At 34.5% G+C, this 15,002-nt stretch overlaps 1 protein-coding gene across 7 annotated transcripts in view; it reads left to right on the top strand.

The window, feature by feature from the left end:
* EXOC2 (exocyst complex component 2) overlaps positions 1-15,002 on the top strand; it is a 238,954-nt gene that overhangs the window by 80,234 nt on the left and 143,718 nt on the right. For all 7 annotated transcript variants that reach the window (XM_020976652.2, XM_020976651.2, XM_020976649.2 and 4 more), the window contains 3 exons: positions 12,421-12,566; positions 12,699-12,780; positions 14,063-14,165. In XM_020976652.2, coding sequence (XP_020832311.2) covers positions 12,421-12,566; positions 12,699-12,780; positions 14,063-14,165 — 331 coding nt within the window. The remainder of the gene's footprint in view (positions 1-12,420; positions 12,567-12,698; positions 12,781-14,062; positions 14,166-15,002) is intronic.

The raw sequence follows: 15,002 nt of genomic DNA, 5'->3' as shown, positions 1-15,002 counted from the left end.
TTCATTTAGGGTTTTAGATATCTTTTTTTTTCACAATGTTTTAAAATTTCCCAAAATGAAATTTCTGTATTGACTTACAGGTTCTTGTCTCTCTTTTTTTTTTAATTTTTTTAATATAAATTTATTTATTTTTAGTTTTCAACATTTACTCCCACAAGATTTTGAGTTCCAAATTTTCACCCCATCTTGCCCCTCCCCCAACCCCAAGATGGCATGCATTCTGAATACCCCTTCCCCTAGTCTGCCCTCTCTTCTACCTCTTCCCCCCTTCTCTTATCCCCTCCCTTCTATTTTCCTGTAGGGCAGGATAGACTTCTGTACCCCATTTCCTGTATTTCTTATTTCCCAGTTGCATATGAAAGCATTTTTTTTTAAACATGTGTTTTTAAAACTTTGGGTTCCAGATTTTCTCCCTTCTCCCTCCCACCCACCCTCATTGAAAAGGCAAGCAACTCAATATAGGTTATACATGTGCAGTTATGCAAAACACTTCCATAGTAGACATGTTGTGAAAAACTAACTCTATTTCCCTTAATCCTATCCTGCCCTCCCATTTATTCTATTCTTTCTTTTGACCCTGTCCCTCCTCAGAAGTATTTGCTTCTGATTACCCCCTTTCCCAATCTGCCCTCTCTCTTCATCCCCCTGCTCTCTTGTCCCTTCTCCCCCTATTTTCCTGTAGGGTAAGACAGATTTCCGTACCCAATTGAATGTGTATGTTATTCCCTCCTTAAGCCAAATCCTATGAGAATAAGATTCACTCATTCCCTCTCACCTTCCCCTGTTTCCCCTCCACTGTAAGAGCCTTTTCTTTTCTGTTTTTTTGTGAGATAATTTACCCCATTCTACCTCTCCCTTTCTTCTTCTCCTAGCATAATCCTCTCTCATCCCTTAATTTTATTCTCCAGATATGACCCCTTAATCTTCAACTCACCCTGTGCCCTCTGTCTATCTGTCTATCTATCTCTATCTATCTATCTATCTATCTATCTATATACATACATATAATTTTTTCCTCCAACTACCCTAATACTGACAAAGGTCTCATGAGTTATAAATATCATCTTTCCATGCAGGAATGTAAACAGTTCAACTTAATAAGTCTCTTATGATTTCTCTTTCCTGTTTACCTCTTCATGTTCCACCTGAGTCTTGTATTTGAAACTCAGATTTTCTATTCATCTCTGTTCTTTTCATCAAGAATGCTTGAAAGTCCTCTATTTCACTCAGTTTTGCTGGTTCTTGGTTGTAATCCTATCTCCTTTGCCTTCCGGAATATTATATTCCATGCCCTGTCCTTTAATGTAGAAGCTGCTAAATCTTGTGTTATCCTGATTGTGTTTCCACACTTGAATTGTTTCTTTCTGGCTGCTTGTAATATTTTCTCCTTGACCTGGGAACTCTGGAATTTGGCTACAATATTCCTAGGAGTTTTCCTTTGGGGATCTCTTTCAGGAGGAGATCTGGGATTCTTTCAATTTCTATTTTGCCCTCTGGTTCTAAAATCAGGGCAGTTTTCCTTGATAATTTCTTGAAAGATGATGTCTAGGCTCTTTTTTTGATCATGGCTTTCAGATAGTCCAATAATTTTTAAATTCTCTCTCCTGGATCTATTTTCCAGGTCAGTTGTTTTTCCAATGAGATATTTCACATTGTCTTCTATTTTTCATTCTTTTGGATTTGTTTTACAGTGTCTTGATTTCTCATAAAGTCACTAGCTTCCAATTGCTCTATTCTAATTTTTAAGGAAGTATTTTCTTCAGTAATCTTTTGGACTTCCTTTTCCATTTGGCCAATTTTTCTTTTTAGGGCATTCTTCTCATTGGCTTTTTGGACCTCTTTTGCCATTTGGGTTAGGCTATTTTTTAAGGTGTTATTTTCTTCAGTATTTTTTTGGGTCTCCTTTAGTAAGCTGTTGACTTGTTTTTCATGGTTTTCTTGCATCACTTTCATTTCTCTTCCCAGTTTTTCCTCTGCTTCTCTTACTTGCTTCTCAAAATCCCTTTTGAGCTCTTCCAAGGCCTGGCACTGATTCATATTTTTCTTAGAGGCTTTGGATGTAGGAGCTTTGACTTTGTTGTCTTCTTCTTGGTATATATTTGATCTTCTTTGTCACCAAAGTAAGAAAATATAATATGACTCTTTTTGCGCTGCTTGCTCATGATCCCAGCCAGTTACTTGAGTTTTAAACTCTTTGTTAAGGTAAGAGTCAGCTTCCAGTGTGGAGAAGGTACCGTCCCAAGCTTCGGGGGTTTATTCAGCTGTTTTCAGAGATGCTTGTAGGGACCTGTACATTTTCAGTTCTTGCAAGGTGGTATGATAAGGGGTGAGGTGTTTACTCCTTTCCTGGCCTGTGCTCTGGTCTATTAGTGACCACAAGCACTCCTTTCTGTCCTGGAACTGTGAGGAGGGTTTTCTCTTCACTGCCACTACAAGGTCTACCACGCCAGCACTCCTCCTCTCCCCAGGAACTCTGCCCAGAACTGTGACCCAGATCCAGGCGTGGGCAAAGCAAGAGTTTCCTGCCTCAGCACTGCAAAGAGATCCTTGCAATCTCCCTCTGATCAGCCTCTGGATTCCTCCTCAGTCTGTGGGCCAGAAGCTCAGGAGGCATCCACTGCCCTGGGCTGTGCCTGGGGAATGGAGCTGAGACAACGTCGTTCTTTCTCAGTACCACAGAAACAGACTTTTCCCACTGACCTTCACGCCTTTGGCATTTGTGGGTGAGAAGTCTGGAAACCGCCATAGCTGCCCACAATTCAATCCTCCGAGGCCTGCTCCAGGTTCTTTGAGGCCTGCGCACCCACGCTGCACTGCGCTCTTCTACTAGCCCTGCACAATATACCTTTCTGATCAACCATCCAGGTTGTCTTAGCCTGGAAATTTGCTTTACTCTGTCTTTTTGTGGGGTTCTGCTGCTTTAGAATTTGTTTAGAGCCATTTTTTATAGGTGTTTGGAGAGGTTTGGGGGAGAGCTCAAGCAAGTCACTGCTTTCACTCCGCCATCTTGGCTCTGCCCCCAGGTTCTTGGCTCTTGAATTTGAAGACTTGACTTCATGCTTATTGAGGTATATACCTTGGGAATTATTTCCCTTTTTTTTCCCTTTTGTTTGAGCCCTGGATCTTCAGTTCTTTCATTATCCGTTCCTGACAACCATAGGACATTTTTTGTTTCAGATATACATGGATGGGAGGAGTGATTCTAGAGTGGATGCTACATTAATATAATTGATTATATTACTGAATATTTCAAAATCTGCCTGCTCTACTGCCTTCCTTCTAAGAATACCTTCCATCTTTTCTATATATATTTTCTATGTACATAGTTATATACAAATTAGAATATGAGCTTCTTGAGGGCAGGGACAGTGTTTTTGTCTGTCTTCCTTTGTGCCTAGGACAGTAAATGTCATGTAGTAAGGGCATATTGGATGCTTGTTGACAGACCCCAGGAGATACTTATTAATTAGAACACTTTGAGTTTAAATTTTTAATTTTTGGACTTAACTAATATTTATAAACTTATTTTTCTGTTTTTTTCAATGATTTCAGCTGTAAGAATTCACTTATCTTATATATTATGTGGTTAAATAAAAAGGTTCTCCATGAAAATTTATCAAAGCTATTTCTACAGTAGCATTTGGGTTTTTTTGAAAATATGTTTTATTGACATCATTTTTCATTTACATTACAGTAATTTTACTTAACCTCTCTCTCCAGATTCAGCCCCTGTTTATGATACACAAACACAATTAAGTAAAGAAATTCATCGTGTACAATATTCTGTCTAAGTGGTCCTTTACCTTTCTGCTGTGGGTATATAGATGGGGATTAGGAAGGCGTGTTTTGTTATCTGTTTTCTAGAATGGTACTTGCATTTGTTTTTTAGTTACTCAAAGTTTAACTTTTAATGATCTTTTCATTGTGTTCACTCTATACCTTGTTCTCTTGGTCTTTCTTATTTTGCTCTACATCTTTCCAAATTTTTCACAATTCCTTGTATATATCATTCTTACTGTATAGTAATATTCTGATACATTCATATACATATATCCGTTTTTTCAACTATTCCTCATCTCTCTATATGTGTGTATGCATGTGTGACTTTAGTGTTTTTTTTTTATTTTAGAGTTTTTGCTTTCTTGGAGTATATAACCAACAGTAGAGTCACTGAGTGAATAGATATAGATAGTTTAGTCACTTCTCTTGCTTAATTTCAAACTCTAGAGTGGTTGAATTGCTTCATAATACCTCCACCAATGTATTAGAGTATCTGTCTTCTCACAGTCTCTCCAACATGAGTGTTCTATTTTTTTTGTCATCTTTGCAAATTTGCTCAGGTAAAGTCTCTGAAAGATATAGTATTTGTCCCTATAGCTACATTATTTTCTCTGAAATGTTTGCCACTGGTTCATGTTATTTGTTTTAAAAAAATGGATTTAAAAGAGCAGCAATAACAAGAGAAAAACTTGCCATTATAGAACCAGCATGGTTTCTTAAGAATTGAGGCAAGGCAATAGGAAACTTGTTTTTAAAAGCAACATCAAAAAACCCAAAATAAAATATTTCCCCTCTTCAGGATCCACCTGTCACACTTGCCCATGATCAGTACAGGAAATGCTAAATGTGGCTTGATTAGTAGAGGTAATATCTAAAAGATACTATAATGTATAAATAAGGCTTATTTCAATCAATAAAACAGTATCCCTGAGTTTGTGAAGACTCCACCAGTAGTAGCATGAAAACTTTGTTAGGAATTACCAAACCATAAAGGCTTTTGTGTGTGCCAGTAGTTAGCTGTCGATTATCCAAGGTCTAACTTATTATTAAAGTTCAGAAAAGCTTATCATCAGCTTGGTTGCAGAGTACAAAAGTCATAAAGAGTATTGGGTTCTTCCTAGTGGAGGAATGATCTCCATTGAAGAAAGTATAGAATCATTAAGTATTAAAATATTTCTGTTGCTCAGCATTTTTCATTTTGAAATCTGAAGTCAGACCTTTTTGACTTATATTCTGTTATAATAAAAGAAATTTCTTTGGAAATACCTATGGACAATTTATGTTGATATTTACTTTGGTTAAGAATCGACTTTATTTTACTTTTGGGCAGGATTAGGTAGATCATGATTTTTTTTTAAAGTAGAGAAATGGAGACCAAGCATACAGAACTCAGAGGAAATCAGCATTTACAAAAATGCTTCATTCTTTCTGTTAGTCATTATATGATAGCTGATAAAAAACAACAACAATCTTAAGAATGTAGTTCAGCTTGCTCAGACAAATGTCTTTATTTTGTGACCATGTGAATTGTGATACAAGTTCTGTCTAAATTACTAAAAAAAATTTCTTTTAACATGAGTAACTTTTCTTTATGTTTTTATTTACTAAAATAATGATGGGGAAACCCCAGTCTATTGGATCCATGATTTTTTTCTTTTTTTTTCTTTTTTTCTTTTTTGGTGAGGCAGTCGGGGTTAAATGACTTGCCCAGGGTCACACAGCTAGTTAAGTGTCAAGTGTCTGAGCCCAAATTTGAACTCAGGTCCTCCTGATTCCAAGGCTGGAGCTCTATCCACTGTGCCACCTAGCTGTCCCGTGCATCCATAATTTATCAATTAAGTATTCAGGGTTTTGTATATATTACAATAAAATTCTTCTAGAAAATTTTTACTGACATGTACATTTTTCAACTCCATTTAAAGGCTAAATCATTATATCTTGCTTTTATGCCAAGGATGAAACATTTATTTATTTTTTTTTTAAATTGGAGGTTTTTTCCCTTTATGCTCTCACCTTGGCTGAGTATATACTGATTTTTATAAAGGTTGTTAAAAGAAACTGAAGTAAATAGATAACTTTTAGGCAACTATTTGGTCTGGATAATTAATATTACTGTATTTTTGTTGTCTGTGTCATTATTGTTTTTATTGTCTTTACCACCTTTATCAGCTACTTTGTCTAAATCAGAGAAGCATATTAGTAATTTCCTCTTTCTTATGTCTTTGTTATTCCATAGTAAGATGAAACTCTAGAGTTTCTTCTCCTCTTAGATAAAATCTTTTTTAAAATAGCTGTTTCAGTTTTTTAAGTTTATAGTCAGCATTTAAAGTTTATAATTGGCATATAATGGGCAGTTTAGATCTGAGGAAGAGATACAATGCTTATGTTTATTAGCAACCTTAAAGTAATTTATTGATGTTAGAATAAAATAATAAATGATAGCTAAAATTTTATAACACTCTGTGCCAATTACTATGCTAAGTGCTTTACAATTATTATTTCATTTGATTCTCACAACAATCCTGGGTGATAGGTACCGTTATTATCCTCATTTTACAGATGAGAAAATTGAGGTAGACATAGGTTAAGTAATTTGCCCAGGGTCACACATCTACTAAGTGTCTGAGGCTGGATATGAACTCATATCTTTCTTACTCCAGGCCCAACACTCTATCCGCTGTGCCATCTGGCTGCTAATAGACAGGTAATGTGCCAGCCTGTGATGTAGCCACAGTTCCTTTTGTCCTGTCCTAGGAAATGCCATAAGGCACTTGAAGCTCAGTAAGGAGCTGGTCAGATAATAATAATTATTATTATAGTAATAACATTTATATAGTACTTAAAGTTTGCAAATCACTTTATAAATATCTCATTTTATACGCACAATAACCCTGGGAGTTAGGTGCTATTATTATATCCATTTACAGGTAAGAAAACTGAGGCCAAGCAAAGTTAAGTGACTTGCCCAGGGTCACACAACTGCTAAGTATCTTGAGACCTGATGTGAACTCAGAATTTCCTGACTCCAAGTCCAATGCTCTGTCTACCCCCTGAAACACCTATCTGTCTTTGCCACCACTGTATATTGATCTGCATGATTCTTGAATGCTGGCTTATAGTTTTGTGGTGAGAACAAAAGGAGCCAGAACACTTTAAAAGGGTAGCCATTTAAAATAAGCAGACAGTAGACACTTTGGATTACAAAAATTTCCATTGACATCAGGGGTTGCATTGAGCAATGACATTGATCGTATTAGCCGCCCAATCCTCAGCTCTCTCTGGGGTAAGGGACCTAGAATATAAGTAGATTGCTTCAGTTACCTTATTAGCTTTAGCTGCTCCCATGATTCATGGCATAGATGTGACCCTCAGCTTAATAGGCTTCAGGTATGGCCCTGGCAACTGACTGTATATCTGTGGCCTCGCGTCAAGCTTAGTTAAGTATGAAAAGACTCCTTACCAGAAGGTAAGCCAGCAGGTAATGATTTTTTCTTAACCATAGAACCTCTTGAAAACTATCTACTAAAATGTAGTTTAAGAAATGAAGTTTAGTTTGACTTGCTTTCGAATTCATTTTCTTTTAGGTAAAATACTCTGCATATGCTAAATGGTTACAGTTGGAGCACAGTGTAGGAGATATAAAAATATGATTTCAGAATAGCACAGTTCTTGCTTTCAATGAACCTACTATAGTTTAACTCCCCCCTAAAAAAGCATTAATGTCACATGACTAGATTTTCCTGAAAGTTAGGATTTCTGGACATGAGAGTGTTTTATCTGCACCTTTTACCTTAATGTTTTTCAGCAAATGTAGCTGACCACTTCAGATCCTTAATGCACCAGTGCTATTAAGGTCTGTCTTCCAGATTAAACCATCTAGGAGGCTGTCACTCCTACCATGGATTATGACAGCTGCAGTGCTGGAATTACTCTATTGCAGTTAACAGTACTTGAGATCATTTTGCACCTGGTAGTCTCATAGTTACTGTCAGAGTTAACAGGAGTTGTGAGAATTACAGGGTGAAGATAAAGGATCTTGTTGACTAACAGAGGACTTTTGGGATTTAGGATCAAGTTGCAAGGCTAGTTTAGTCTCAGACACTCACCAGAGCAGTGAGTATGGAACAGTTGCCTGGTACACTCATATCATAAGTAGATATTAAAAGGCCTTGAGAAATACTTCCTAGCTTTGTACAGGCAGCCTTATTTTCCTCACTCAGTCAACACCTTTTCCAGTTCTATCGGTGATCCCTATATCCCAGCCTTGCCTTTCTCACCCTGAAAATCTGCAAGTGAAAATACTCCTGCATCTTCATCCTAAAATCTTTCTAAGCCTTCCACTATATTGATCATCTCTTCCATTAATTCCAGCTCTCTTCTTCCCAAATTGAAAGAGTTTTCTATCTAAACTGAGTGTTTCTGAGACTGTGCCTGCTTTATTATCAATACACTTCCAATTAGCATTGTAATTTTGTTAGTTGTGTTGTTTAACTTTGGAAAGTGAGGGCATGATTATGAGTATCATATAACCCATTCACAGCTGTTTACTATTCCACAGCTCTAGACTCTACTCTTGACTACAGCTTCACAATGCTGTTCGTACAGTGAAGACCAAGTGAGAGTGCACATTAGACAAGTGTAAACCTATTATCCCTAATAGGAAAAAAAACCTGTGTGCCCTACAGATAATATATCAGTAGCATCATTTTCATAGGTGAGAGGTACACTGTTATGGAAAGCTGTGGGTTACTTAGAATTCATGGATTTGCAGAAATTTTCAGTTGTCAAAATGATTGTGCTCTATATATACAAATTTATCAATTGCATGTTACCTTATACACATAATACCCATTTGTACTATCATAACTAATATCATTTGACTAAAAGAACATGCTTTTTATTAAGCTAGATGTGAATTTCACACCAAAGTATGAATTACCATTAGAATTTAATTTTTTTTAAAAGGCAGAGGTTTTAAAATTCCTTTAGGAAATCTAAAAAAAAAAATCCTTTAGGAAATCTCCTTTTAGGAGATTTTTTAAAAAACAAATCATTTAGATATTACTTCTGATTAAAGCCAACACTCGTTTGGCGCATGTTCATTTAAATACAGTTTTATTTTTTCACAATTAAGAATGTGGTTCAGTTGACATCTAAATGTCTTTCATGTCTTATCTAATATTGTTCTTTGTCATGTAACCTATATTCTAAACAAAATAACCTGTTCTTTGCTTCCCATTTTCATGCTATGCATTTCAAATCTCTCATATATATGTGTGTATGTATGTATATGTGTGTATATATATATATTTTTTTTCTTTTTTTCCATGCCAGTCTCCACAGTTAGAGTTGGGTTCCCCTGCTTTTATCTCCTTCTCCTTCTCTGTCTGTTGATGTTCATCCCTTTAAGGCCTAACCCAAATATCACATCTCTGAAAGATTTCTTCATCCTCAGATGTTTCATGATACTTTGCTTGGACCTCTTCTTTGTACACATTTCAAACATATATTGCATATGCATTGTGTCATAATTATAGACATGTAATCTACTTCCTGCTCCCCCACTCTCTTCTTCTCTCTCTTTCCCTCTACCTTTTTTCTTTCTCTCTCGTTCTCCCTCTCTTTCTCCTTCTCCCTCTCCCTTTTTCTTCCTCTCTCCCTCTCCCTGTTTCTCTTCCCTTCCTCTCTCCCTCCATCTTTCTCTCTCTCCCTTTCTCTCCCCCCTCCCCATACAATTTAAACTCCTTGAAAGGAAGGTCAGTTAGTTATAACTTTATAACTAACCTTTGAATCTCTATCAGCCCTCATAATATCTTATACATTGCTGTTACAGAATCTTTTCCTGTTGGCAACTTCTAAAGTCTGGAAAGAAAAAAAAACACATCCAAAGACTACTGCAGTTGGTACTTGTATTTATCTGTTGCTCAGTGAGAACTGCTTTTAGGGCTCTGTACCTGCAGCTCTTTTTAATAAAGATAATAAACTGTTTATGTTCTATACTGAAATTTGTATAAGTAAGTATATATCTAATTTTTGTACATCATATATAACACTGATACACCCATTTGTTTGAAATTCTGAGTGAAAAAAGAAAGGTTCATTGCTCCCTTCATACTAACTGTACTCCTTACCCTGAGAACCCCAACTGCATATGGTCATACTCCGTAAGAGTCTTCCAGCAAGGAAGTTAATTGTACAGAATTTTTGAAGCAGTGGTGTACTGCTTAAATATTTGTCTTCTTTACATTGAAATAGGAGTAATCATGTGTCACATAAAATAATAATGTGTGGAAAATGTTATTGAAAGTTACAAAAGACATGCAAATATAAGTTATAATTTTGTTTTAGCCTGTGATCGCTTTTAATAGAAAATGTCCACTTGACTAAGCTCTTACAGTGCTTGTTTGAGAGAATTAAACACACACTTCATGTATGCTCACATAGATGAAATGACTCTAAAATTAAATTTGTGAATGCTTAGGTTGGTGCCAAAAATTTTATCACAAAAGAATGTATTTCTGAACTCCCTGGAATTTAATAGGATAATAAGGTGACATACACATATTTTCATTTTACATGCACATTTTTGATACCTAACACATCTTTGCCTTTATATAGTGTATTGTATTTTAAAAAACACTACTAACCTATTTACTTTTTGATACTTTAAAGTTAAAATTGAAAATTCTTTTGAAGATAATATTTAATCTTCTAGCAGCATCCTTAAAATTCTCACACATGTCAGGTGGTGTATCATATGTATTGAGATATAGAAAAACAAAAGTGTACAAAACCTAAGTCATGTTCATTTTCTCAGGCAGTGGTTGCTACCAGTTTTTAAAAGATTAGAACCCAATTATAATTGGTGGCATTAATTTTTCAAAATTTTAGTGTTACAAATTTCTTTTTGCCCTTTTAATAAGTTATCCTCATTTTTCATTATACACATTCATTGAACTGCCAATTGGACATTTCAAAAAAAATTTCATGTAGGTTTTAAGTTTTCTGGCCAGAAATTATCCCCTAACTTTTTTTTAGTTTCCTTGTAGTCACAAACTGATTTCTATGTCAGTACATTTTAATCTTTTAACTTACTTCCAAGTTAATTGGGAATTTAATTTAGAATTTATATTTTTCTTATTTTTACTTTTACTGCATTAAAATGTAGCTAATGAACTAACTGATTGCTTAATCTCTTAAAAAGTAACTTTATATAATGACGGAAAAGTATTTTTGATCTCTTGTACTGTTTGAACAGAATTCCTGCATTATGCCAAAAAAAAAATCTTTAGTGATGTTTAGTTTTATCCTCAAAAGAAAGTACTTAAAAAAAAATGAAAACCCATTCTTCACATCTGCTCATTTATATGTCTACTATTCAAGAAGTTTTTATATTGGAAAAAATATCAATAAACAAGCACTTCATAATTTTCTTTTAAGGGAAAAAACTTTAGCCCGAGGCATATTTCAAATATTCGTCTAGCCATTTTTATAAGATTTGGAGAGTGGGACAGAATGGCATGTATACATACACACATATGCATGTATATTAAAATCAGAATATTTTACGTGAAGTAGTGTGTGGTGAAAGTAGCTATCTTGACAAAACAAAGTTTTTACATCAGGCCTTTAAATTTTCAACAGAGTTTCAACATTATTTAGATAAAATAATTATTTTACAAAGACGACTTTTAACATGATCAGGCCACCCACAGTGTTGACTAGAGAATATGGCATGCAAGCCACCCAGTGAGACTGATGTAATTTTTTCCATCTTTGCTTAAAGTATCGCCACTAGACCAGATAATGTACAAAGTTTTGATAGGCAGTGATCAAACAAGCAAAAACAGTTTAACCTTTTCCCCCTTTTTTCTTGTGACTAATTAAAAATAATTCATAAGGTGAAAAATTTGAACTATTTCTGCATAAAATAAATTTTACTTAGATTTCTGAAGAAGCAGTCCTTTCATTATTGTGATTCACATACTTATGAGATTTATTCAGCATGAGAATTGTGTAATGACCAGCTATTTATTGAAATGAAAAAAAAATGCAGGGCTATCAATTTTTTTAAATAGTACTTTTTCTTTAAAGTTATATATTAAATTGTATTAAGCTAAGTAATTTTTGTAATTTGTACCTTTTTCCTGGCATGAAATATTTTAAGCAATGTGTGTATTTAATCCTTTCCTCAAAAATTTCTTTTTTTTCTGTTGCACTTATCACCACACATCTAAATATCAAACTCATGGAATTTAATTGTTATGGTTTTGCTGTGTGTTAAAAAGGATACATTCTATGTTAATCAACTAACCTAATTACCTGAGATTTTCTATGAAATTTAGGGTACTGGCTAAAATAAACTATAAGTTCACCACAGTGAAATTAAACACTTAGTTTTAGAAAATGTGGTTTTTAATGGTATACAGCTCTCACCACATTAAGGCTTAAGCAGTCAAGATTGAAATTGTTTTTCAGTATACTGTAACATATTCTCATTGTACCTGATTTTGAAAAAATCTCTTTTAAAAATGCAAAACAGTGGTAATGTACAACATTTTGATTCCAAAGACTGAATAAATTTTCTGTTGATTAAAAGATTTTTCTCTTAGAGTTTTTTTTATTGTTATTTTGAAATAGGAGCCAGTAACACTGCTGATACATTGTTTCAAGAAGTCTTAGGCCGAAAGGACAAAGCAGATTCCACCAGAAATGCGCTAAATGTTCTTCAGCGTTTTAAGTTTCTCTTCAACCTTCCTCTAAATATTGAAAGGAATATTCAAAAGGTAGTGTGTATACACATCATATACAGACCTATTTATATATTTTAAAAGCATGCTATTTATCATTTTTCAAAAGTTTAATTAGATCTATTTTTATTGAGCTATACTGACAGTCTCTAAAACATTATTTTAAAGGGTGATTATGATGTAGTCATTAATGACTATGAAAAAGCCAAGTCGCTCTTCGGGAAAACGGAGGTGCAAGTTTTCAAGAAATGTAAGAATTTGTTTATTACTTTTAGGTTTTCAGCTTTCCTTTTATAGGAAGAATGGGGAACTTATAATTCTGCGAAGAATGTTACATGTGTTTTAGCTTGTGCAAAGAATGTTATATGTGTTTATTTGGTGCTCTCTTTAGAATTTGGAACAACTATTTTAAACAATAACTTGAGCAGAGTTTCTAACTAGGGCATTTTACTAAGCTGCAGCATTATGGGAATCTTCAGGCAGGGTTTTTTTTTGCGGGGGGAAGGGGTGTAGGTTTATAATTATTCTTACTTATAGCTAACCTGGTATCTTCTATGCCATGATTCTTTAATTCCAAGATCAGCTGTATTTTTCTAGTGATTTCAAAATTACTTAAATAGCAATAAATATAGAAATCATGAACATATTCCTTCATATGTCTGGATAGACATTGTTTAAATGATGATCTTTAATTAATTAATAATCTTTTTCATTAAATAAGCATTAAAGAAATATGTCATGTGTGCCTTAGGCTACAATTCTCTGTGAACTAGCTTTAAGTGTGAAAAGTGTCAGATGCATCATCTTAAAGAAATAAATTGTTTTTTTGAATTTGAGGACCAGAGGGTGTAATATCTATAGTATAGGGAAGTGAAGTTCTATAATTGGTTCTGCCACTATGGAAATAATTTAATAATAAGTAATTTAATCTTGATCATTTAGTAGTTGCACTTGATTGTCAGAATGAATTTAAGTTGTAATCATTTAAATCCACCCGTACTTAGAGGTAAGAATGCAAAATCAAAATAATTGGTTAAACTTTCACAGAGCTTTGTCACTAAATAATAATGATAATAATAATAATAATAACCTATATATTTATAATACTTTACAATTTACAAAATGCTACCACATATGTCATCTGATCTTTACCATAGCCCTGTGAAGTGTGCAGGGAAAGTGTTATATTATTTTTCCCATTTTTCTGGGAAAAATGAGAAAGATTTTCAATTATGATTACTCTCAAAGAAAACCCTTTTACTGGCTGGCCTCAATCTTAGATACTTTATGACAAAAGTAAAACCACATTTCTTATTCCCCTCTTCAGAAAACCATGTGCTTCTAAGGATTCTAACCTTAAAAGCAAATTAAACTTTTCAAAAATTTAATCAAGAAAGTTCAATATAGTTCATATGCTGTCTATATTAAAGTTTCTTTATTAAGTTGATTAGTATGTCTATAAAGACATAGGAAAATGTGTTTCCAAATGCATTTTTCCTGACATTAACATTTACCTTTTCCTTTTTTAATAGATTATGCTGAAGTAGAAACACGGATTGAAGACTTAAGAGAACTGCTGCTGGACAAATTGCTTGAAACTCCATCTACCCTACATGATCAGAAACGTTATATAAGGTGACTTTTTCTAACGTACCTACCTAACTCTGTGTGTTCGTAAATAGTGATTAACATAAATACATCTGTAGTAGTAAGCATAGTGTCTTTATCCTGAAGCTAAGTTTGGAAGAATTAGGAGACACATGTATTCTTGAAATAGGAAATATTGGCAGGGAAGCGGTGCCTAGCTAATAAAAGTAGAAAGATTGTGGGATGCTACCATAGTTCTCCGCTTTTATTTTATATTGTTAGTATGCTTTTTCCAGATTTTGCATCTTTAGCATATTTCTACATTTTAGGAGGTCATGAACATGTCCCTCACTTTTGAAGGTGGTAGATATCTGCTGGCATGGAAAGAAAGGAAAGATGGCCTATATATACCCCATATATAGGCCACTTGGGTTTCTACCCCACTACGATTCCTTCATGTCGCTCAGTCCGGAAGATTGATGGCAGTGTTCTACTTTATGGGCACCATAAAGGCTTCTGGCATATAACTCAGCATGCCAGGCAGTTCTTCATGCCATAGTGGTATGCCATTGATCATTGGTTGAAAAGCTTTTCTCAACACAGAACAGACAATTTAATGCTAGCAAAAGGCTAACCTCAGAAAAGAAAACATATGTGGGTAGTCAGCTCAAAGAGAAATAAGGGGCTTCTGCATGGGGAGGTGAACAATATAAAACAAGGACATGGGCCACAGGATCTCTAACATGAGTAAGATTAAGAGAAGTAAAGGACTTCAAAGGCAACCACTTGTGTGATTGTAATTTGTGACCACATATAGAAACTATTAGAAAGGCACAAAATATATTTGTTTTATTTGTCATAAGCTTTTTTGTACGTATTTTCTTG

The sequence above is a fragment of the Phascolarctos cinereus genome, unplaced genomic scaffold (assembly GCF_003287225.1).
Source record: "Phascolarctos cinereus isolate Bilbo 61053 unplaced genomic scaffold, phaCin_HiC Scaffold_4;HRSCAF=312, whole genome shotgun sequence".
Classification (NCBI taxonomy): Eukaryota; Metazoa; Chordata; class Mammalia; order Diprotodontia; family Phascolarctidae; genus Phascolarctos; species Phascolarctos cinereus.
This window is presented reverse-complemented; position numbering and strand designations above follow the sequence as displayed.